The 26,263-nt window shown below is 42.8% G+C and overlaps 3 protein-coding genes and 1 long non-coding RNA gene across 4 annotated transcripts; 2 read left to right on the top strand and 2 right to left on the bottom strand.

Annotated features, from left to right (window-relative positions):
- Window positions 1-540: 540 nt before the first annotated feature.
- On the bottom strand, window positions 541-2,020 carry LOC308684530. Its single transcript, XR_014029377.1, has 3 exons — window positions 1,939-2,020; window positions 1,219-1,476; window positions 541-674 (listed from the first exon to the last, which is right to left on the bottom strand). It is a non-coding gene; the product is annotated as an uncharacterized lncRNA (long non-coding RNA).
- A 1,903-nt stretch (window positions 2,021-3,923) lies between these two features.
- LOC308684628 (piggyBac transposable element-derived protein 4-like) lies at window positions 3,924-7,477 on the bottom strand (the record flags this gene model as incomplete). Its single annotated transcript, XM_081355891.1, has 2 exons — window positions 3,924-5,415; window positions 7,320-7,477. The coding sequence occupies 2 exons, from the start codon at window positions 7,475-7,477 to the stop codon at window positions 3,924-3,926; spliced, it is 1,650 nt and encodes a 549-aa protein (XP_081212017.1).
- Window positions 7,478-10,107: 2,630 nt separating this feature from the next.
- LOC308684260 (histone H2A-like) lies at window positions 10,108-10,494 on the top strand (the record flags this gene model as incomplete). The annotated part of the gene is made up of 1 exon (XM_081355374.1): window positions 10,108-10,494. One exon carries the CDS (start codon window positions 10,108-10,110, stop codon window positions 10,492-10,494), a length of 387 nt encoding a protein of 128 aa, XP_081211500.1.
- A 747-nt stretch (window positions 10,495-11,241) lies between these two features.
- LOC308684412 (histone H3.2-like) lies at window positions 11,242-11,652 on the top strand (the record flags this gene model as incomplete). The annotated part of the gene is made up of 1 exon (XM_081355614.1): window positions 11,242-11,652. The coding sequence occupies one exon, from the start codon at window positions 11,242-11,244 to the stop codon at window positions 11,650-11,652; it is 411 nt and encodes a 136-aa protein (XP_081211740.1).
- Window positions 11,653-26,263: the final 14,611 nt, after the last annotated feature.

Raw genomic sequence — 26,263 nt, 5'->3', positions numbered from 1 at the left:
GTGGACTCGCGCCAGGGGCCCTATAGGTCTGCACTACATGACGTCACCAAAGTGTGGACTCTGAGGAAGTCCACAAGTCCGGAGTGTGCCATTTGGGACAGGGCCTTGGACCCAGTCATATGCCCGGCCCGGGTCCGTTTTGGACCCGTTCATAAAATTCCGTCTACAATGCCACTTTTTCCCCACACTTGATTATCTGGCCAAAACTATAGCTACAGATATATTTAAAATCTAATGGTGGACGAACATTAGATAGACTGGACTGCTCTATAAAAGCTTGAATAGTTATTAATGTATGTGCCTTTGAATAAAACATGAATCATTAAACATTAATAATTTTTAGCCAACTAACAATAACAAAATAGGTTATTACAGACTATAAATGTATTTATTAATTTTTTAAATAGTTTTATTCATGTATACATTGAATAGACATTACAGAAAAAAATGAAATCAACCATGAATTGTACCAAGAACATCATTTTATTTAGTGAAAAACATTACACTAAAATGATAAAGTATTTTTTTTCACTACTGTTGGGTCAAGGTTTGCTGACAGGGGCTCCGGCTCCTTGAGCTTCCCCTATCTGATGCCAGGTTGAACCACCGGATTACATGTTTTGTAATGTCGTCATCGGTGGCGGCACAGGAGACATGGCTCTTTCTCACAGCACCTGTAATACATAAGCAGATTTTCATTACATGTCATGAAATCACATTGAAGCTACCAGGTTGTTGTTTTTAAGAGGATAGACATAATTCCTTTTTTAACTTAAAATAATGTCAAGTCGTAACAGGGTGAAAGGCACTTCAGCCTCCGCTTTGCGGTCCTTTATCTGCTATAACCACGCTATGTAAGATTGCCAGATCGGGTCGCGTTTCTGTAGTTCTAATGAGACATAAGAAAACTACAGACTTTAATAGACTCCCTAAAGAATTTGGCACAAACACAAACAGAAGTTCAACTAAAATGACTAAGTGATTATAATTTTAACCATTATACAGCGTGACAAAAAAAAAAAAGTTTTCCTTGAATAAAACTTGAATGCCCATAAGTTTAGTTGACTAAAAAAAGAACTAAACAAAAACAGGATAAGGTTGACTAAATATGATAAAAGTTAAATAGTAAATTTGACACAGGACTAAGCATGCATAAAAATAAAAAAGCTGACAAAATATACTCTATTTGAGTCTTGTATCTAATGAGGTATTGCTTACCAGAGCAGGCAATACTGTCTGATCCACATCTTTCCCCCCGCCAGGTAGGTCTGTAGACCCTGCTTGCAGAAGGGGTTTGCTCTTCTGCTGGTCTCTGTGAACAGTGAGGTGGAGAAATGGGTGGAGGTGGAGCAGCTGTGCCGCTACTTAGGATAAAAGGTGGTGGTGCAAAAACAGGAGCTGATGGTTGTGTTAAAAGTTTGCCTCTTTTTATGAGCATCTTCCTCCTCGCTCTCATCAGAGTCTCCCAAGAAATGACTATAAATTAGGGTGGAAAAAAACAAGCAGTTAACATCTTATTAATTACTCTTATTAATAATAATAATAAATGTAAAGCCTTCCTGTAGTTCAAACAGTAGAGTGTTGGCGCTTGCAATGCTAAGGTCATGGGTTCAATTCCCAGGGGAAGCAAGAACTGATAAGAATGTAAATGTGTACCTTAAAATGCAATGTAAGTTGCTTTGGATAAAAACGTCTGCCAAATGCATAAATGTAAATGTAATTACATAAACATTTTCACTGGCCTAAGAACTTAAATTGTAAATCAATGTAATTGGTTGAGAATGGTTTCTCTGAGAAACCATTTATCTATATTTCAGCTGGCTTTACGTGTGGTGGTTGTCGGGTTCATCATATCCTAAACACTAAATTATGTTTTTGAGAAAATATAGAGGCCAAAAAGTTAATGTAAAATATAAAGGATAATATACGTATACTAACATCGGCTTTGGCCTTCTTTTTGGCCGAATCTCCTCCTCTTCCTCTTCAGACTGTAGATCTGATGTGTTGCAATTTAGAGCTTTCTTCAAGAGTTGTTGTGCCTCAAAGTAGTCATCTATAAAATAAATAGCCTACATGTTAAACTTCAGTAGACCTTCAAATTAATAGAGTAGAACTATAGACAACAGAACAATATGAGAATGTAATTAAAAGGATTTTCTTCCCATATAACATATTGGCAAAATACTTTGATATTTGCTTACAAAAGCCATTTAGATTATTTAAAAAGAAAATAGCATACCACATGACTCTGGCATCATATTTTTTCCAGTCAGGTCCAGGTTCCTTAGAATTTTTCACTGCCCCGTTCACTCTCTCATCATTTTTGTAGTTTGGCCAATAGGTAACTCCATCACTGTACCAATTTTGTGGCACCAAACATCCTTAAACGAGAAGGAAGTAACAAACAGCACCAGATAAATTTAACTTCCTGTTTCAAGAACAGGTCAGTATGTCTACCTTGGGTTATTTCACCAAGTGTATGGTGTAATTGCATATGGGTCACTTTTAAATTAAAAAAGCTGGTCCAAAAATATAAAAGAAATTCAGATATGGTCAACAAATCAGAATTGGGCATCAAGACCTGCAGTATAAATGTGGCCTTACTGAACTCAATTGAATCAACAATGAACTGTCAACTTACAGTGAAGTTGCTGAAGAACTTACTGTCTTAAGGTGGAGCTGGAGACAGGTACAGTTTTTCTGTTTATTTTATCTAAAAGAAACGTAACAGAAACACAAAATACACATTTCAACTAGTGAGTTGTGGAAAATAACCAAAATTTTGAGTGTTTTCAAAAATAATTATACAGCAGGGCTCGACAATAAGGACTGCCTGATGGCCCAGGGCCAGCGTGAAAGACACTTGGGCCAGTTGCAGGAACTTTCACCTGCCCCATTGGGCCAGTGCTGCATCTTCAAGTTGATAATTTGCAATTTTTTAAGCCTTGACAATTGAAATGCTGTAGTGTGGACCAGTGTCAGTATTTGACAACATATCTGGCTAAATCAAGTTAGAACAGTATTAAATCTTACTTTACTCTGATGTCAGGAAAAGATGAAACTCCAAAATAAGACTGGTGGCACTTGAACAAACTGTGAACTGTAAGCTGCAACAGAACACACACACACACACACACACACACACACACACACACACACACACACACACACACACACACACACACACACACACACACACACACACACACACACACACACACACACACACACACACACACACAATCTTAATATGATATGAAATAATTATCTGAAACAACATTACATGGGGAGGTGGTGGAGAATATATTTGTCATATTTTTTTTTTTTTTTACAAATTGTTGTATTGACAAGATACAAGATTTTATGTAAAATTAGTTATAAATGGTATTTTATTGACCAAAAATGACTTGTTTTTACAAGAAGTTTATTTTCCGTTATTTTGTTTTATTTTTCTGGCACCCCCACTCTTGTACATCGGGTGACTGACAGCATTTGAACTGGATGGTTAAACTGGCAAGGGATGTTTTTCTCCTCTTTGCCTTACCATGAGGCTCCAGTGCTCAGGTTACAGTAACATGGACAGTAAATAAGCCACAGAGAACAATGGGAAGATGTCCAATGGACAGTTTTTTGGGGAAACTCCTTAATAGAGAATACATGGAGACGTTATCTGTTATCACACTGAACTTCTCAAAATAGTTCATGGAGGTCTAAAATCTCCCATCACATATTCAAAACCTTGTAGCATTTGAGGGTTTGGATCCTGAAGATGTTGGACATGCCCTAACACTTGTGCTTCAGCTATTCATCAGCTTCAGCTAACATCAGCTAGTTATACCATAAGGGGGGGGTTTGAGCACACTCACACACCTTTGTGCCATTTCTGGAAACAGTTCCTGTTCAAATGAAGACACAAGTGTACATCACAGTTTCTTTCCATGCACTGCTTTGCAATGAACACGCATGCGGCGACCAGCAGTGGCAATATTTCTGACATCAGAGGTCAGCTCAGCTCCTGGAACCGGCACATGGTCACTACTGGTGTGTTTTGGTGCTGTTTTCTGAGACACACCACAGAGCTCTCCAATAAGCTCTTCCATAAACTCCTTGTGCGTCATGTTGCCGAGTAGCTCCTTGTGCAATATGAAAGCGTTGGTGGCAGCAACGTCCAAGAAGTGTAGAAAGACTTTTCTGTACCACTTCATGGTTTTGTGCTTGATAGTGTAGTACTGCAACAGCTGATCGGACAGGTCAACACTTGTCATGTGCTGGTTGTACGCGCTCACAGGCGCAGGACATGGAAAAGTCTTTTTCCTCCATGTATCTTGTACTTTCACTTTTCGTTGCACACAGTCTCCTTTATAGGCAGCATGGATGGTGGAGCAAACAGACACCTCTTGTTTGTCCATCCACTTCACACACACAAGAGGCCCATCCCGAATCCACCGGATGGATCCCCTGCTGGACTTTTTGGTTAATGCATTAGATGCGCTCCGTGGGAAGTCCTTCCTATAGTCTCTGTAAGTCCCACAAGCACCAAACTTCATAGCAAGCAAGTCTGTTAAGAGCTTTGGACTGGTGTAGAAATCATCCATGTACACATGGTACCCAGAGCCCAAAACTTTCTTGTCCAGAAGAGACATCACAGCATCATAAGAAAGCCCATGGTCTGTGGGAAAGATGTGATTGCCCGTGTATACAGAGAGGTCCACAGTATATCCATTCGACGAGTCCGTAAGGACAAAACACTTGAAGCCCAGCTTTGTTGGCTTGGCTTTCATGAACCGTCTCATTCCTGCATTTGCTCTGGATGCCACCAGTCTTTCCTTCACAGTGACATTTCTTCTAGGATGATAGAAGGCTTTGCACGCAAGACGGATGGTGTCCATGAGGGGTTTGACCTTGAAAAGTCGGTCATGTTCAGCTGTTCCCCTCTTTCTGTCATTTTCCTTGTCTGCATCTGGGTGGCTCATGTGCAAATTCCATGAAATGGTGCGGTATCGGTCCCTAGACATGACTGTGGCGGGAAAGGGCACAGTAAAAATACTGTGCTGACGCCAGTAGTCAGCGATGGAGCTCATCTTCACTGTGGCCATGTAGAAAACGAGTCCAACGTAGCGGTACAGCTCGCCAACACTGACATCTGTCCAACTGTATTTGCGACCCTGTGCGAGTGCCCTGGCAGCCTGAGCGTTTGTGTTGTGGCACAGATTAGACATGGCGCTCTCTGAGAAAAACAGTTTGAACAGACTCACAGGGGAGTGTGAGTCAGCAAGACTCAACTGCGGCCCAGGTTCCCGTGCCGGCAGGAATCTCCGAGGCTTTGGGGCCACGTCGACATCAGTCTCTTCTCTCCATGACAGAGTCTTCTTGGCTCTCTTTGCAACAGGAATCTGCTCACAGTCATTCTCACATCTGTGGGGGGAGAAAACAAATGTGAGCATGCTGACAACAGGATCACAACGACATTATCCATTACTAATAGTGATATATTGTCCATTCATTAAAAAGCTTTTTAAAATCCACAAGTATTATTTCACAATATGTTCTCAAAATGAATATGTCAATTGTAAATATAAGATAATGTGCACATACTCATTAAGATTCTCAACCGCGCTGAAAAATGAACGATGCTTTTGTGCCGTCCCTGTGTGAGGTGCACGTGAAGGAACCACATTCCTAAGAAAAGAAAAGAAAAGGTACAAGCACAAATATTCGTGAACATTTGTTAGCTTAGGTTGTTCAAGGTGGCATACCAGTGTATGCATAAGTGATTGGCAATTAATGTTTATGGCTGATATGATGCTTCCCAGCAAACACATTTACGTTGTGGCAACGTCTCTGGCACGTTGCATTTCTTATATGGCAACGTCGCTGTCTACGTGCTCGCAACATTGTAACAACGTAGAATTGTAAGACGTGACAGGGCTGTAGCAACGTTGTTGCGCGACATTCAGCAACTGAGAGACGACGTTCTGACAATATTTTAATATGGTGCATTTTGTTAGATAATTATATACTTTTATCGTTTATTGTTTATCTATATTTTAATTTAATAGGGCTATCAACACCTGCAAGTGTAGCCTACACTTTGAAGAGTAAAAATGACAGAAGGTTTCGTTAATTCAACTTTATTAAAACTGCATTTAATCAAATTGCACTTCCAAAAGTCATACATTTGTAAAAAAAAAAAAAAAAAAAAAAATAAGTATAATAAATAAAACATAAAAAGCAAAGGCAGATCAGAACATCTAATGAACAAAACCGGGTCTGTATGGCGGACAGTAGCCGAAAGCAGGTGTCACCGGGGAAACATCCACAAATCCAGAGGAGCAAAGAAACGAATGAGACTAAATAGAGGAAAAATCAAATGACAAACTAAACAGTGCGAGCGATGCTACATTAATCACATTAGAAATTAAAGTTGTAGGTTGTGTTTGATAGCTGAGGTAGGATAAATTAAACGCAATACTCACGTATCCTTGCTCGGTGATGAATGAGAACACAATGAGCCCAGCAACAGGTGGTTGGAATTAAAAAGTCTGATTTTCGCGCTTCAGGGCAGTGACGAGTACATTATGTAGTCCAGTGGTTGTCCTGACACCCTAGGCACAACCTTAAGCAATGGCCCTGAATGATGGTTTAATGTCAACATTGTGACAACGCTGTAACAACCTTCACTACACAACGTAGATATAGCAACCTTTTGGCCATGTCGTTAAAACGTTGTTAGAAGGTTGGCTACGTTGCGCCAACATTCTGTGTTTGCTGGGTTTATGCCTGACGATGAGGCATCATTGAAACATTTACACCTAAGCAGACAATGGAGAAGGTGGCATACCAGTGCATGCATAAGTGATTGGCAATTAATGGATATATAGTCTCGTGCTTCATGCCTGTTGATGGGGCATCGACGACCTTGTTATGCACGTTCAAAACATTTACACCTCAGCAGATACTGGAGAACAGTTAAGCTCAGTTGATGAGCCAGTATTTTACAGTAAACGCCGGTGTTCTGCCGAAAAAAACGATACCTATCAGATTACTACCAACACTATATTTGCATTAAGGGGAGGTAATAAAGCCTCAAACCACATTAATATGATGTAAGCTAACCCAGAGTCTGAATATTTAATTTTCTCTCTTTCCACATTATAGAGAATAAATGCTTGTTTTGTAAGACATACTATGAAAAGACCACACAACACATTTCACCCCATAATATTAAAAACAGGTAGCCTAGATTTCAGTCTGGACAGGTCTGAAACAGCTATACGTGTAGGCAACTCTAATAACTAAAATAAGAATAAATGACTTACTCTTGAGAAAATGTGTCCTGCGCTGGATCAAAACCCTCCTCAAAATACAGGTCTTCATCGTCAAGGTATTCGTCGTCTTCGGACTCTGAAGAAAAAGTTAATTCTTCCTCACTGTCTATGGTCATCTGAAGAGCTTGCTCGCGTGCGTGACGTGCCATCTTGATGAAAGGTCAATAAAGCCAAACAAAAGTTTGCTGCCAATTTTATCCTATTGATAGGGGGCGTTTACCAGATTTCTCTAGCTTATGTCAGGTTATTACCATGTGAATGATTCGCACTGCCGGTGGGTGTGGCCAGACCGGGGCATAGAACTTTTTTTCAGGGGTGGCCAGTGATTTTATTGAGATGGCAAAATATGCATCTTACAGTGATCTTATAAAGCTTGTGGAATGGAACACACACAGATTTCGTGTAACTGCCTCTACAAAAAATCATCGATCGTTCCTATGCAATTTTATGATATGATATATATTTTTTTTGCGTGGCATAAATTTTCTTTCATAGACTCTCCGACACAAACGCGATCAATCCGTACAGTAACCGATCGAATGGCTTATAGTTGTGACTAAATATTGAAAAATAATGTTTAAAAGTTTTTTTTTTTCTTTTAGATATTAAATTTGCAACAGAGTGCATTTGCACTGCACAGCATTAGTGTAGTCAACTGGGTGTTTATTGAAAGATCCATTGAAAGATTGAAAGATCATGCTAATTTCAGAGGAGATGGCACTGCCCTGGTTGCGTGTTTCCATTGGTCAGAAATGGGCTGCTAGAGAGACACATCCGCCAATTGAAAGCTCTTAAATTTGAATCCCTTCCCATCGCCCGAACCACCAGTTGATTCTACAACGTGTCTCTTTATTTCAATAATATACTTCAACAATTAATTTTAATCTGGCTATTGTAATTCCGCAATGTTCTTACATATTATTGTGCACATTATATGAACTCTTTGTGAGAACGTGTATAAACATTTGAAGATCATACATAAGTATGATGTAATGACACAAATAAAGTCCCTCGGGATTCAGTTTGAGTCCAGAATTTTGGCAAGAAGGCCTATATGTTTTGTTGTAAGAACTAGTTTAAATTGAGTGAAAATCAAGCTTGTTGCAAGGGAGCAGAGTTTGTATACATTTTCCATTTCAAAATCTCATACTTTTTCACACTCAAATTATTTTTCATTATGTTTGGCATTTTTTACAGTCCTCTTTTACAGTACAGTCATCTTTATTTTCCTCCCCCATTGGTTTTCCAAGTGACAATATGTACGTGCTTACATGATGAGGAGAAACTTAAACACTTTATAGCCTCTATATATTCACCTCTGACAGGGGCGCCGCTAAGGGGGGAAAAGTTAGGACAATTCTAAGGGCCCACACACTTTTGGGGCCCACAGAGATCGATTTTATTAATAGTAACAGTGTAATAGGGGGCCCAACATAGACATAATAAATACATAGATGCCCTATTGGCCGCTGGATCGTACGTCAACGGCGCGGCCATATTGCGGAGGGCAACTTTTTCATACCTCTCATAACGGGAATTGAGAAAAATGCCTGCTTCGTGTGCTGCTTGGGGTTGTACAAATCGCCACACAATTGAAAACAGGTCTCAGGGAATTACCTTTCACAAGCAAGACTGAAAATTTTTTTCTGGTTGTATTTGGTCATTATATAATTAATAATAGTAACGTTATTTGGCCACCGGAGTCAGTCAGACTAAAATAGCTAGCGATGTCGCTAGTTAACTTAGCTGTGAAAGTTGTGACATGAGTATGTATCATATGTATCACCATAAAGGATATATCAGTTATCTTTGTTATTATATATTTGGAGTTTTTATCTGTAAATTTCTATCATTTTAGTGCTATAAAATATTTGTTTTTGCCGATTTGTTTAATTTTCTCAATGGCGGTCAATTCTAACCACCAGAAAAGCTAAAATCGGGTTAGAGACAGAAAATGTTTTTTCCACAATAAGAAAATAGTATTTCATTTAATGTGAAAATTTAATTATATCTCAGTATGGGGATCTTCACAATTCTTATCCAAGAATAAAAAGCCAAATACATGACAAGTCTGAGCTTTGACAATTTCTTATTAAAAATTAATAAGTCTAACTATCGAGATTTTAAATAACTAGAGATGGAACTTTTTGTACACCACGTACAAACCACTGAAATTGGTTAATAAATGTAAACATTATTTTTGTTTTTTTGTTTTATCCAGAAAAAACCGCAGCTCACCCATTTACTTGCATTTGTTTACAGCGCAGTCTTGCCCTCGGTAATATGGCGGACGTGTTGACGTATCGCAGCAAGTTTCCAAAGCGGCCAATAGGGTAGGCTATCTATGTATTTATTATGTCTATGGGGCCCAACCTCATAATCTTTCATAGAGCCCAACATTGTTAACATGAGTCCTTTACATTTAGGCTCTTCAAGAACAATAAATGACAGTAATATGTGACTGTATACAGGGACGGCTTGTGTGTTTTCTTACAGAACTTTCTGCCTCTGACCTGTTTGCATTTGTGCCTTTGCTTTTCCTTGTTTTCTATAAGTTAGTCATTTTAAATGGTCTTTATCATTTACTTGTGCATAGTAATTCCAGCCAGAAAGGGGGTTGGGCTTTGGAGGGAAGTTCAGTGATTGGTTTGAATCTTTACAGACTCTAAACCAATGAGCGACTGGCACTCTCGCTTAAAGACAGTGTGTGGAGAGACTAAGTAATTTTATTCTGTCAGTTTTGATTGAGGTGCTTGAAGTTACCAATCTAAAAATAATAATGAGTGGTAGAGGTAAAACCGGGGGTAAAGCCAGAGCCAAGGCTAAGACTCGCTCCTCCAGGGCGGGACTGCAGTTCCCCGTCGGCCGTGTTCACAGGCTTCTGCGCAAAGGAAACTACGCCGAGCGCGTCGGTGCCGGTGCCCCTGTTTATCTGGCGGCGGTGCTCGAGTACCTCACCGCTGAGATCCTGGAGCTGGCTGGAAACGCCGCTCGGGACAACAAGAAGACCCGCATCATCCCCCGTCACCTGCAGCTGGCGGTGCGCAACGACGAGGAGCTCAACAAACTCCTGGGCCGAGTGACCATCGCTCAGGGCGGCGTGCTGCCCAACATCCAGGCCGTGCTCCTGCCCAAGAAGACCGAGAAACCCGCCAAATCTAAATAAACAGATTGAAGACTGGGTTACTGAAACAACGACTCTTTTAAGAGCCACCCATTTTATCTGACAACGAGCGCTTTTCTCTGTTAATATTTACAAACGCCATTAACTCACTTGGTTGAGGGGGGAAATGACCCATCAAATCTATAAAATATGTAATTTTTTTTACATCGATGATTATTTGTGAATGTAGACTAAGTTACAAACACGATCTAATGTTTTGACACCCAATCCATCTCTTAATATTAAAATATGTTTACCAAACTCTGAAAATGTATTAACTATCTCAGTACATTTTCCAAAATTAAAGTCGATATATCGGCTTTAGAGTAACAGAAATTGGTCAGTGTTACTTTGGGTCTTTTGCCCTTTAGGTTTACGGGACGGATGGAAACCCTGCAGTGTGTCTCGCTGCAGTGCTTTTATACAGACTGTATTATGATTTTATTCTAATCCGAGATCTGCCCAACCACTGGGAATTAAGGCGAGTATTTCAGAACAAATAAATACAACACTGAGTATAAAGGCGCGCAACAAAGCATCTCGAGCGGGAAACCCTCCGCTTGTTTGAAAAGAGGAAACGCGCAGTCATTGGCTGGCACTCATGCGCAGAAATCACGTATTAGCCAATCACAAGGCCTGTTTCCTCGCGTCACTATGAGCTCGTGGCGGTTCAAAGCTTTAAAAGCGGGCGAGAAACACAGAGTGGCATTTCCTTCCAGCTCAAGCAGGACAGAGGGAAAGACTGCAGCAATGGCAAGAACCAAGCAGACCGCTCGTAAATCCACCGGTGGTAAAGCCCCGAGGAAGCAGCTCGCTACTAAAGCCGCCCGTAAGAGCGCTCCGGCCACCGGTGGCGTCAAGAAGCCTCACCGCTACCGGCCCGGGACCGTGGCTCTGCGGGAGATCCGCCGCTATCAGAAGTCCACCGAGCTGCTGATCCGCAAACTGCCCTTCCAGCGGCTGGTGAGAGAAATCGCTCAGGACTTCAAGACGGACCTGCGCTTCCAGAGCTCCGCTGTCATGGCCCTGCAGGAGTCCAGCGAGGCTTATTTGGTCGGTCTGTTCGAGGACACCAACCTGTGCGCTATCCACGCCAAGAGGGTCACCATCATGCCCAAAGATATTCAGCTGGCCCGGCGCATTCGCGGAGAGCGCGCTTAAACCCGCGTCTGCGTCAACCCACAACGGCTCTTTTAAGAGCCACTTCAATTATACTGAACGAGGGAATTTCTAGCGTAACATTGAAAATAACGATTTTTAAACATAAAGGTCCTACGCAGCATGAAATGTGATTAAATTATTTTCCAGATCTAAATAATTGGGAGAGACACACACACACACACACACACACACACACACACACACACACACACACACACTGCTCAGGCAAGAAGTGAAGGCGAACCATATATGGCTTAGAGTGGGTCATTATTAAACTGAAAATACAGTCATACAATTCATTTTAAACATTGTAGGTAACTAATGTAACAATTACAGTTTTTTTTTTTTTTTTTACTGTAGTTTACTGTGAGAAAACATCTTCATGTTCATTTGTAACAATGTTTAACCATATATTTGTTTGGATGTTTGATGCCACATACATTTTAAAATTCAAAATAAACTAAATAAAAACTGCAACTGTGTACTCATTCTAAAGTGCTCATTCCAAAAGACTGGTAACACTTTACAATAAGGTTTAATTTGTTTAACATTTATTCTTTAAAGGGACAGTTCACCCAAAATTTTAAATTCTGTAATAATTTACTCACCTTCAAGTTGTTCTGACTAAACATGTATAGATTTCTTCCTTCTGTTGAACACACACAAAATATATTTTATAGAATAATGGTTACCAAACCGTTTCTGGTCCCATTGCCTTTTTTCATACTATGGAAGTATTTAATGTAATATGTATAAAAATGGTTTTAAGTTATTTATATCTTCTGCTATAGTGTGCCAGTAGGAAATATCAGGTTTTTTTTTTTTTTAATTTCCAAACATATATATGAACATATAGGGTTATATAGATAAGTATGTATGTATGTATGTATGTATATGTAAGGGATAATCCACGGCTAGCCATGCATTAAAGGATTTTAATGCACGACGTAGAGGGTGGTTGCCTCTACGAAGTGCATTAAAATTCTTTAATGCATGGCTAGCCGTGGATTATCCCGCTTATACCTTGGTTATTTGCCAAGTTAAAAATAAGTTAAAGCTGTAACTGATGTTTACAGTGTATATTTTTAACAGACGTGTAAAAATGACGGTTATTTCTTAAGTTAAGGCTCGTCAGTTCTTGCACTCCGTCCGCTTTAAATAAAGTAGAGCCATCAGATTGCTTTTATTTGAATGAATTCACATTTATTTAAATTCATTATTAAAAGAGAGAGACAGAGAACTGAAGGAGAAGGAACAGAGAGAGAGAGAGATGCGTGCGCGAGTTACCTGTGTGCGTCGATCTCTTCTTTAAAGTCTAGCAGCTACAGTCCCCTCGTTGCTTAAGCATATAGCTAACTTAATGATTCTTTAATGGATTTATTACAATTATTAAGTGTGCTTGCTGAAAGCAGCACACTTATTGTTCTTCTTAAGTTTTCTTATTATTATTATTATTATTATTCCCGGGAGAAAAATTTTGGCCAGCTCCTGCGCCTAGGCCCTTTTAGGCAGAGACACCGTTCCAACTTTAAAACGTTCGGTCAGTACCGGTGTAAGTTGCTCGCGAAGATGACATCACGAGTCCATGTCGTTCGTCCGCCATAGTGGATTGAACAGAAAACGAAACTAAAGTTTCACAGGTCACAAATTTGGTCCGAACTTCACGAAACTGGACGTACATGATCCTTGGAGCAAGCCTCACCAAAGTTACTAGAAGGATTTTTGATTTTCGGAAGCGTTTGCCCGTCACAGCCAAACGAAATCGGCGGCGTAGTCGCCAAAACAGGAAGTAGTTCATATCTCAGGAACGTTGTCACGTATCGAAACCAAACTTTGTACATTAACTCGAGACTCCAATGTGAGGATGTACAAGATCTGAATTTTCTTTATTTATTTTTTATTTCAGGCTAATAGACAAACCCATTTACCTATGTCTATGCATGAGTTTCACCTTTTGATGTTAGGTAATGCATTTAGACAGTAGGTGGCACTGTTGTATTACATTTCACAGAGCAGCCAAGTCAGTGTATAGACTGCATTCGTTTTTACCAGGTTTGTCTTAATAAATGCAGGCATGAATTTCGTTTTTTGCATTGGTCTATTTTAATCATCTTAATTTATTAATATATACAGATTTGCATGCATGAATTGTGCATTTCCAATCCTCAAAGCAGTTAATAAAAAAAAAAAAACTTTATACAAAATACATCATGCTCTTCTTCGATAACCGAACAAACAATTAATTGTCTGTGGCTGTGTTTGTGCGCGCGGGAAATATGCTGCGCATAACAATAGAAAACAAGGAGAAACGCGCAGTCACATGCTCAAACAATCAACAACGTCGCTCTAGAGGTGCGTTGTGGACTGCGAAGTGGACTTCACAGGGTATTCCGCCATCTTAAGTTCTAATCCGAAGGGAGCGAACATGTTCAGTTCGAAGGGCACTGCGCACAGCATAGGGAATAAGGGAACGTCGATACATCACTTCACAGGAAGTGGAGAGCGATGATCACACACCCAACTGCCCACATAGCAAAATTTGTCTGGCCCACCTCTGGCCCTCATCCTTGCTTCAATTCTGGCCCAGTTCTGGCTGGGTCCCCGGCCCAAAACTGGCGCAATACACTGAAAACGGACTCAAACAACTTCCTCTGGCCCAGATGTGGCCCAGGCACTGTAAAATGACTCTCATTTATTGATATGGCCCAGGTCTGGCCCAGGCACTGTAAGACAGAACTGGCTGAGAGTCGGCTGGGTCCCCGGGCCAGATGTGGCCCACACCCTGTAAAATGACTCTTATTTATTGATATGGCCCAGGTCTGGCCCAGGCACAGTAAGACAGATCTGGCTGAGAGTCGGCTGGGTCCCCGGGCCAGATGTGGCCCAGAAACTGGCAGTGAAACACAAATTCAACCATTTAAAAAGATTAAGGGTTTTTATTATAAAATTAACAAATACACTTTAATATAAGCATGTATTAACAATGAACAAATACACTATTAACATTTATTTACAACACAATTTTTAAACTACAAAATAATAAGTAAATTATATTTACTGTATATGATTAAAAGAAAAACATCACTCTTTCACACACAAACTATCTTTCACTCTCTTTAACACTAAATAAATTCCTTTTGCAAATGTCAAGTCACCATTAAATATATAGTGCTATATACAGTAATGACCGTTTCAAAGCAGCTTTACAGGGTCAAACAGGACAATGATCAATGATGCAAACAGTTCAATTTGGCTGTAAAGCTGCTCTAAAAAGAAAATAGTGTCATTGTTCAGCTGAATTCAGTTCAGTGTTGATTCAGTTCTGTTCAATAACTGTATAAAGTATATCAATTATAAAAAGAGTTCATTTTCATTATTAAGCAGCTCTGCAGAAAACAGTGATGTCATCGTCCAGCTCAGTTCAGTTCTCATATAATGGTGTCAATGCAGGCAGATCAATATTATTAAGAATAAGTGTCCCCAACTTAGCAAGCCAGAGTCCATCAGTGACAGAATGGAGAAAGAAAAACAGGCTCAGTCGAAGGACCAGTTCTCCTCTGACCAAACAACGGACATGGTGTGTATTAGCATCCAGGCTGCTTCACAAGTCAGATTGTGGATTGATATCATTCAGAGTATTTTATTCAGCTCCTTTTGCTTGAAGGTTGGAAAAGATTACATCAAGGTAAAAGAGCAGCAAAACTCAAGAGCATGTAGATGTGAATTTGAGAACTTGTACAATAGATATTTGTACTTATTTACACTCACAGCTCCAATGTGAAAACCTCCAATGTGAAAACCTCCAATGTGAAAACCTCAATTAGGCATTTGCAACTTCTCAAATTTGCCATTGCAATTTTTTTAATTGCCCCGCCTTTCTCTCTCACCGCCACTAAGTTTGCAAGTGCACACAAGTTATACAGTAGTTAGGCATCTAAATATATCGCGAAAATAGTTGCAAAGTCAATGTGTGAAGATCTGAAATAGCAATGGCAGATTTGAGAAGTTGCAAATGCCTAATTGAGGTTGTATTGCGAATGTGAATGAAAGAATACAGGTTTGTGACTATTGTCTTTGAGTGAAAATCTCAACATTCAATAGGTTTTCAAGTACAAATATTTATTGTACAATTCACAAACTCACATTTACATGCTCTGGAGTGTTGCTACTCTTTTACCTTCATAAGATCACACCAGCATCTGGGGTTGAAGCTGGCCGTTGGGTCTGTGCGGAAGACTGGTCTGGCTCTCGTGGATCTGATCCGATGACTGTGTCGAGGACTGTTGTGTCAACGAGGTCTTCATGGCGTTTGTTTCTAGGTCTCATCTAGTTGTGATGTTCTCGTCTGGCATTCAGGGCTGTTGTGGTCATCTGAGGGTGCAGGTCCATCATCTGGTCTGGATATGGACTAGATCTGGCTGAATTCAGTAACCTTGGGATAAGACTGAGACAGAGAGACTAACATTAGCATAGATGCCATTCTTCTTATGATGTAACAAGTACATTCGGTGTAATGGGAAGTGTTTCCGGTTCTGGTTGACTGAATTTATGCAGCCTAACAATCCTTTAACAGATGTGAATTTTAGAAATGTGAGAGTGTGTTATGTTTATGCTAGGTTAAAGAGGTGTGTGTTTTTAAATAGATTTAAACGTATCTTGTGTCTGCCCCTCGTTCTGCTGCCAGTCCATGATCCCTCGATCTCCATCTCAGCAGCATTAGCTGTGAGGGTTTCTCTGAACTGCACCTTTTAAATAAAGGAATAGATACTGTGAGGTCAATATTAAATCTTAAGCATTAGTTTAAGCACATAGGTTTAACAAATGTTGTTGCCAGAGTTCATACAGCAGTTTAAAATATCTGTAACACTTTACAATAAGGTCTCAATTGTTAAAATTAGGCTATGTGTTAACTAACATTACCAATGAACAATAGCCTACATTTGTTACAATATTTATTAATCTTTGTTAACATTAGTTAATAAAAATACAACAAAAATGTATAATAAAAATTAGTTCACAGTGCATTAACTAATCTTAACAAATACAACTTTTGATTTTAATAATGCATTAGCAAATGTCAAAATGAAAATGAACTAAGATTAATAAATGCTTAAGTATTGTGCATTCTTAGTCCATATTAACTAATGTAAACCTAGCCTACATTAACGAATGAAACCTTATTGTAGTGTTACCAAAATATCTGTAAAAAGCGTTGGTGTCAGATTCCAAACAGTGCGTTCAGATGTTCGTTCATAGCCTAATCATTGTAAGTTAACATCCCCTCTGCAGTAAAATGTTAAGAACTACCATTTTAATAACATTACACAGTGGTATACGCTTTAAATTTTTCTTTAACTCTAAAATGCACCTGCTCTAAAGCAGATTACGCAATAAATAAATAAAATAAAGCAGATTATACGCTACATTCAAGAACACAAGACGTGCCAAAGACAATGAATTAAGAAGCTGCACTTATTTTGCAGCTTCTCTTATGTATCTAACGCTTTTCGGAGTTCCCCAGGAGTGTTAAAACCAAATAAATCTTATTTTTTATTTTAGATTGTAGCCTAACGTTAACTGTTACACGTTGTCTCCGCGGGTGTAGTACACTGTGGTCAATGTAGTTCGATTCACAAATAAATTACTCTTTTGAGAGTTTGTGAATCAAATCAGAATCGCCTGTATAGAGAACTATGGCGCCGATAGCGTAGTCTGACTATGATTCGACTCCTATGAACTACTCGTTGAAAAAGACGAATTGACTAAGTTTGAGCACAGGAATAAAACTCAATATCATTACATTAGCCAAAATCCAGTGCACTGGATACAGCACAGCAGTTTTTCCTAATAAAAAAAACCCTTAAATTTATCCTAAAAAGAGACCGTAGCTCAACACTCTCTCCGGGACCGAATGGATATTCTGAAGTAACGTATTATCATCGTAAACATCTGATCTAACGTTAGATATATATAAAAACACTATTTATCTTGACAATTAATACATCAAACAGCACTATAACAACAAATTATTTAAATTACTTACTCGTTTTTTCAGATGAATGATTCCTCTCGAAAACGTTGGTCTGCGTCTGCAGCCTGCAAGATCTTCCTCAGGATTTAAATTAACCGCCAAAACCTTTTTTCAAGTGGCCCGCTTGTGACAAAACGAACTCGGGCCGATGGTAAATACACACAGCTAACTTATATTATAGCGCGAGTACAACTGCTTTTAGCCGACACTGGCCCTTCATAAAAAGCCGTATGAGCCAGCGCGAGTACAACTGCTTTTAGCCGACACTGGCCCTTCATAAAAAGCCGTACATGAGCCAGCGCGAGTACAACTGCTTTTAGCCGACACTGGCCCTTCATAAAAAGCCGTACATGAGCCAGCGCGAGTACAACTGCTTTTAGCCGACACTGGCCCATTCATAAAACGCCGTATATGAGCCAGTGCGAGTACAACCGCTTTTAGCCGACACTGGCCCGTTCATAAAACGCCGTATATGAGCCAGCGCGAGTACCACCGCTTTTAGCCGACACTGGCCCGTTCATAAAACGCCGTATATGAGCCAGCGCGAGTACAACTGCTTTTAGCCGACACTGGCCCTTCATAAAAAGCCGTACATGAGCCAGCGGGAGTACAACTGCTTTTAGCCGACACTGGCCCTTCATAAAAAGCCGTACATGAGCCAGCGCGAGTACAACTGCTTTTAGCCGACACTGGCCCGTTCATAAAACGCCGTATATGAGCCAGCGCGAGTACCACCGCTTTTAGCCGACACTGGCCCATTCATAAAACGCCGTATATGAGCCAGTGCGAGTACAACCGCTTTTAGCCGACACTGGCCCGTTCATAAAATGCCGTATATGAGCCAGCGCGACTACCACCGCTTTTAGCCGACACTGGCCCGTTCATAAAACGCCGTATATGAGCCAGCGCGACTACCACTGCTTTTAGCCGACACTGGCCCGTTCATAAAACGCCGTATATGAGCCAGCGCGAGTACCACCGCTTTTAGCCGACACTGGCCCGTTCATAAAACGCCGTATATGAGCCAGCGCGAGTAAAACTGCTTTTAGCCGACACTGGCCCTTCATAAAAAGCCGTATGTCAGACAGAAGTGTTGTGTACACAGTCGGCACGACTCTGGCCCATTATCTTTTCACCGATGCCGACACTGAGCCGACAGTAACGCATTTCAGCCGGAATCGGCCCAAATGTGCTTGCTATCTGGGTGTCATTTCGCGCATCAGGTCATCACCAGTCAGAACGGTCATAACTAACGATGGAGGAGTTTACGTATGTGTGTAAGTAATACATTTCGCCATTGTTATACAAATGACAGTATTTTTAACGGTTATTGTTGTGAATATTACATATTTTTGATGATTATAATTTACCTCAGTGAATGCAGCCAGCTTAGCTAGTTTGTGAAGTAAAGTGATTTTATTTTAGGTAGTTGTAAAATAGTGCAATATAATTGTAAATATATAATATAATAATAAAAATTAAAATATTAATGTAGTCCTATATATATTTGTTATATCATAATCTGCGCGACTCCGTCGTTGACTTTCTTTGATGACATTTGCTGGGTGTTTCTAATGAGCGGTTATTGTCAGTGAAGTCCACTTCAACTGATATACCGTGCTCAGGGAGTAGGGGAGCAGTGAACACTGCATATGGACCCTGTCGAATGGAACGCACATTAGATGTGTAAAAACAAGTGGAAAGCGCGAGTGCGCCGCTGTCTCCTTTCGCTTGTTCTCCTGTGGCGTCTGGCGTCTGTCGTTGCTATGCGGCAACCATGAACTGCGCTCTCCATGATGACAAGATCTGTGTCTGAAATCGCTCCCTATCCACTATATAGTGCACTATTTAGGGTGTCGGCCATTTTGTAGTCGTGTCCGAATTCTGAGTGAACGACATCATTCCCTACATTCTTCACTACTTTTATCCACAATCCTCTCTGAATTCGAGTGTACATACGATGTACACTTGCTGAGACACTATTTCCCACAATCCATCACGATAAGGCGATTGAGCGCGAAAAAAAAATAAACAAAAATGCCACCATGGCAACGGTGCACCCGAGTTAGAAAACAATCATTTATAAGACCAGACGCCTGGTTATTTATTTATACATACCGTTAATGTCTATATTTGAAAAATCAAATGTGTTGTGTAGTGTTTTGTTCTCTTTTATTTTCACATATAAATTAAAAAAGTAAATAAATATGACAAGCAAGTGTTTTATTATCTTTTTTTTTAATCAAATAACGCAATAAACGTGAAAAATACATACATGCAATGGTTACATACAATTCACACAGCCCAAAAAAGGAAATATTAAAAATGGGTAGGTAATGTTTATGACAAATTGTCTGAGCTCTCTCGGCGCGTGATAATTATGTCAGCGTCCAAATTCTTTGCTGATGTAGTGCACTCAACTGCCATTCACTATGTAGGGATTAGTGAACGAGTGAGCGGTTTCAGACACAGCTAAGGAAGTATCAGCAAAAGATTACTAGATTTCTAGCCCTTGCATTAGCTTTACTACTAGATATATTTATGGAGATGAAAAATAATAAGGCGCCCTGTACAGCTATGATCAGCTTTTCGGCCGAGCATTCAATGTTGTTACGCTGCAAGCTGATGGTTCGTTGCTGCCGCGCTCTATCACTCGCACACCATAAAGAGCAAATTGTTTTTTAATGTTTCAATTTCGTGATTAAAATGACATAATTAGGAAGCGGATAATTTCTTCATAAACAGCTCATTATGACTCAATGTTAGAATGCTGCACCTACACTCGATAGTGTGAATAAGATCAGCGCAACGCAGACCACTGCATTGACAGGGTAAAACACATGATCTGTCTACGGCTAGGGCTCAGCGGAAGATAGAAAATGCCGGTCCAGCGCTGATTGAGGAATTAAATTCGAAAATAAAAGACAGTTTGACATCTTTTTTCTCACATTCTCGCATTTTTTCTCGCATCTATCCACTACCTGCTAACGTAAGTGCACTGCACCCGAGCAAGCACACTTTGCAGTTCCTCCGGAAATGCATTTTTCTAGTTTATGAATGACAGGCAACACTGATACAAATTAAACGATATTCAAAAATAATCCATTTAGCCTACCTAAACGTTTCCATATGCGTCTCTCACTCTGCTTGCAAGTGTATCTGTGTTACTATGGTTACCAATGTAGCGGATTAATTTCGAACTGTAATCAAACTGACTGGAACTACCTGTGCATTAAACGGTTCTCTTACGAGAGTCCTCTCGTACTGCGTTTTATCAAAACGCTACGGGAAGTCTCTTTTCACGAAACACTGAAGCAAAAAATTATCCTTTAATTTTCATATATGTAAAACGCGTTGCGGCAGCAGCAGTCAGCTATGGCGAGACGGCTTGCCCGCTCATTGGCTGCTCTGCGGCAACTGCTTAAGCCTATCGAGCGAGGCCTGAGATGACATCAGGCCAATGAGGGCGCTTCGCGCCCTCCTCGCTACTTCCCGCCGAAACGGGCATGGCTTACCTCTATAAAAGGAGCTCGAGAAGGCTGATTCACTTGATTTTAATCTCTTCAGCGAAGCGCACGCATCGCTGGATCACGGAAGCAAGCGTCGTTCGAAGCAAGCACTTCAGCGGGACGAGCCCTCGAAGCCGCTGGCCAATGCCGTCTTCTACAGCCGTACCTGCTGCGCTTTCCGACGCCTATATCCTTTATTGCTATATTGCTCTGTTTTCTGTGTGTGTGTGTGTGTTCGCTGCAACACTCACCCCTAAAAGAGCTGCGTCTTTTTCAAGACGCCTTCTCATGCAGCGCTCGCGCTCGCTGACGGCGAAACGCCCTCACTCCGAGCCAATTGCCTACGGTGACTCTGAGGACTCGCCAGGCATCCTTCCGAGGCTGCCCTTCCTGGAAGCGGACGGCGGGATTAGTTTTTCTTTACGTTACAAGAAAAGCTACCTGCCTCCGCACGCGTCATTCACCGGCGAAGGAGAAAAGAGTGTTCTCAGTCCCACCGTTGGTCGGTCTCACCTCTTTTCTCTCATATTTCTCAGTTCCCTGTTCGGCGACTGGAAATATTATTGCAGCAAGTGAGTCTGTTATAGCACGCTTGCATGCCAGCAAACGCCGAAGAATACATGTTGACGCCGCCTTTGCCGCCAATGCTTCACTCTGTCAGTCCCCTGAAGGCGACTGCAGAGATGCCTTTTGCAGCCAGCGAGCGCGTAGTACCCGCTTGCCTGCAACCGAACACCGTTTCTACGGTTCCCGTGCGTCACTGGCGAAAGGAGAATGGAGTGTTTTCAGCCCCGCTGAAACTGGTCGATATCCACTCTTCTCACATTCTAAGCCTATATCCCCCTGTGGCTCAGTGGCGGAATTATAGGTTTTCCGCATGGGAGACCGGAGTTCAAATCCCGGTCTAGCGGCATATATTTTTATGCCGCCAATGCTTCGCTCTGTCAGTCCCCTGAAGGCGACTTCGGAGATGCATTTTGCAGTCAGCGAGCGCGTAGTACCCGCTTGCCTGCAACCGAACGCCGTTTCTACGGTTCCCGTGCGTCACTGGCAACAGGAGAATGGAGTGTTTTCAGCCCCGCTGAAACCGGGCGATATCCACTCTTCTCACATTCTGGCATATTTCAGGCGTCTGAAAATGTTAGTATTGCATGTCGTGCTTACTCGCATGCAAACGTCAGTGTGGATAATACTCGCGCTGACTTTGTCTTTGTATCTTCACTGTGGTCCAGTGGTAGATTATTAGACTCTCGCGCGGGGGTTCTGAGTTTGAATCCCGGGTCTGCCGGCAGAAAATATTTTGCCGCCGAATGCAAATCACTCTGTTTGTTCCCCGAGAGGCAACTGCAGAAGTGTTTGTTTTCGCAGCCCACGAGCACGTGGTACATGCCTGCAAGCAAACGCCAGTGTGGATAATACTCGCGCTGACTTTGTCTATGTATCTTCACTGTGGTCCAGTGGTAGATTATTAGGCTCTCGCGCGGGGGATCCGAGTTCGAATCCCGGGTCTGCCGGCAGAAAATATTTATGCCGCCGAATGCAAATCACTCTGTTTGTTCCCCGAGAGGCAACTGCAGACGTTTTTGTTTTTGCAGCCCAAGAGCGAAGTCCCGGCCACGGCCGATGATGCTATATGTGTACAGAAGATGCCCACTGCTTGTGCCCATCCCTACACATTAGCACAGCCCTTCACACAGGGCCCGCGCTCATATATTCGACTCTGGTCGATCACGCACACAACATAGTGAACGTGCCCACTGCCTAGTGCCCACAAACACTATGTTCTGCATGCCTTGTGGTTTCTGTAAAGACGAAACCTGTGTGCATTCACACTGCTCAGGCAGACAGTGCACTCATTGCAGTAATTGTGCCCGCTCTCCCGCGCCCACACTTACTAACGGCCATTATATGTCCTACGGGACTCGCCCAGCCCTCCCTTGCTCGGTTAAACACCGCAGCGGGGTCGAGCGCAGGCATTCTGCCCGGCCACGGCCGATGGTGCTATAAATGTAGTCTCGATGCCTACTCCTCAGTGCCCATCACTACACATAAGCACAGCCCTACACTTAGGGCTCGCGCACATAAAATCGACTCAGGTCGATTGCGCTTCCAACATAGTGAGAGTGCCCGCTTCCCAGTGCCCACGAACACTTTGTCTAACAGATCACAGGCTCTCTGTAAAAACGAGACCTGTGAGCGCGCGCTCTGCTCAGGCAGACACCGCGCCCAAAGCAGTAAATGTGCCCGCTCCCAGCCCACATCTACTCGCTCACATGAGTCCTATGAGACTTTCTCAGTCCTCCCTCACTCAGCTAAGCACTGTAGTAAGGTCGAGGATGAGCGTTCCGCCCGCTGTATTAAGCGCGCGCCCCGCCTCAAATGCCACAAGCATAACGCCTATGTTTTTATCCCCCGAAGCGCCTCTGTCGCACGGCGAACAGAGCGTGCTCCGTATCCAGCCCCTAGCCAGCCATGCAGAAGCATGGGCAGCGCTTCCAGGGGTTTCGGACTGGGTGCTAGGCATTATAAAGAGAGGCTTCTCGCTACAGTTTTGTCGACGCCCTCCCCGCTTCATAGCGCGCGTCAAAACTATGGTTTCGTTGGAAGTAGCACACCTACTTCGAGCCGAAATATCAAAACTGATAAGCAAAGGGGCGATAGAGCGCGTTCCCCCAGCTCTAAGCGAAGGGGGGCTATACAGCAGATACTTTCTAGTCCCCAAAAAGGACGGCGGTATCAGACCCATACTGGATCTAAGATGGCTGAACAGAGTATTAGTGAAACGCAGTTTCAAAATGCTCACAACCAGCAAAATTCTCGCGCATGTTCGCCGAGAAGACTGGTTCATGTCGATAGATCTGAAGGACGCGTATTTTCAAATACAGATAGCGTCACATCACAGGCGATACTTGAGATTCGCCTTCGAGGGTCAGACATACCAGTATACAGTGCTGAACTATTTGGACGACTGGTTGATCCTAGCTCAATCACGATCACAGCTCGTGGAGCACAGAACCATTTTACTCGATCACCTAGAGAATCTTGGTATCACAGTCAACTGGACAAAGAGTTCATTGAACCCCAGTCAAACGATTTTGTTTCTGGGCGTCGTTCTGGACTCACAGTCTATGACAGCGCGGCTGTCACTACAGCGCGTGTTGCTCATTCAGCGTGCGGCGAGATCTTTCCGCCGCGGCGCTTTCACCCCGCTCAGGAAGTTTCAAAGGATGCTGGGTCTCATGGCCTCAGCATCGTCAGTTCTCCGGCTGGGCTTGCTCCGCATGCGCCCGCTGCAGTTCTGGTTGAAAGCGCGGGTACCGCGCAGAGCGTGGGCGACCGGTCGATTACGCCTCAAGGTCGATCAGAGCTGTGTTTCAGCCCTGGCGCCTTGGATGGCGGACGACTGGTACCGATCAGGTGTAAGCCTGGGGACTTCCTCGAGAGTGAGGATGGTGTCGACAGACGCATCCACCTCGGGATGGGGAGCGCTGCTTGAGGGCAGACCGTTCTTCGGCCTGTGGTCGGAAGGATAAAAGCTCCAACACATAAACTGCCTAGAAATGCTGGCAGTGCACAACGCGATGACGCGTTTTTGTCCCCACATCAAGGACGAACACGTCATAGTCCGTTCGGATAACATGGATGTGGTGTCCTACATAAATCGCCAGGGCGGTCTGAAATCCATATCCCTGTACAGGCTGGCGAAACGCCTCCTATTATGGGCTCAGCACAACTTGCGCTCGCTGAGAGCAGTGCATGTACCTGGGCTTCAGAATGTGGGCCCAGACAGACTGTCCAGGAACAATGTTCCCCCGGGCGAATGGTCTCTACACCCACAAACAGTCCGGCTGTTGTGGGAGAGATTCGGCAGAGCGGAGGTGGACCTTTTCGCGTCCCACGAAAACGCGCACTGCTCCGCGTTCTTTTCAAAGACCGACAGCACGCTGTCCCGAAGGTGGCCGCGCTGCCCGTTATACGCTTTTCCCCCCGTCTCCCTCCTGCCACAGGTGTTGGAACGGGTCAGGAAAACAAAATGCCCAGTGCTGCTTGTAGCTCCGTTCTGGGAGAACCAGACATGGTTCCCAGTTCTGATGCAGTTGGCAGATGTCGCTCCATGGCCACTGCCGTTGAGGAGAGATCTCCTCTCGCAGGCCGGGGGCTCGATTTGGCACCCACACCCGGAACTGTGGTCCCTTCATGTGTGGGCGCTCAACGGATAGAGGGAGTCGTGAATACCATCACTCAGGCTAGAGCGCCGTCGACTCGGCGGCTTTATGCTTCGAAGTGGTCGGTTTTCTCCGCCTGGTGTACAGCTCGGAGCCTTTCACCCCTCGAATGTGAGGTAACGGAGGTTCTCTCTTTCCTACAAGAGCTGTTGGATAAGGGCAGATCCCCTTCCACGCTCAAAGTGTATGTGGCGGCTATTTCAGCGTTCTCTGGTTCAACGCTGGGTCAGTCGCTGGGAAGGAATGATTTAGTCATCCGCTTCCTCAGGGGAGCTAGGAGACTGAATCCACCCAGACCTCCTTCAGTCCCTATGTGGGACCTTTCTACGGTCCTGGCGGCCATGAAAGGTGCCCCTTTCGAGCCTATCCAGTCTATTAGCCTCAAACATTTGTCTTTCAAAACGGTGTTTTTGATGGCTCTCGCTTCAGTGAAGCGCATAGGCGACCTGCACGCGCTCTCTGTGAGCCCGGTGTGCTTGGAGTTTGGTCCTAATGACTCTAAAGTCATACTCAAACCTAAGCACGGCTATGTGCCGAAATCCCTCAACACGCCTTTTCGGGCTCAGGTCATTTCCCTGGCTGCCCTGCCGGCATCGAGTGAGGAAGGGGACTCGAGTTTTCTTTGCCCTGTTAGGGCTTTAAGAGCTTATATGTCCCGCTCTGCTGTCTTCAGACAGACAGAGCAGCTCTTTGTCTCGTTCAGCGGACGTTCCAAAGGAATGGCTGTTTCGAAACAAAGTCTATCCAGATGGATAGTTGACGCCATAGCGCTGGCTTATACTGCCAAGGGCATTCCATGCCCGTTGGGAGTCAGAGCGCACTCTACGAGAAGCGTTGCTTCTTCG

Source organism: Scardinius erythrophthalmus, assembly GCF_964197995.2.
Source record: "Scardinius erythrophthalmus genome assembly, chromosome: 24".
In the NCBI taxonomy this organism is placed as follows: domain Eukaryota; kingdom Metazoa; phylum Chordata; class Actinopteri; order Cypriniformes; family Leuciscidae; genus Scardinius; species Scardinius erythrophthalmus.
Note: the sequence above shows the minus strand (reverse complement) of the source record. Positions and strands in the feature narration are given on the sequence as shown.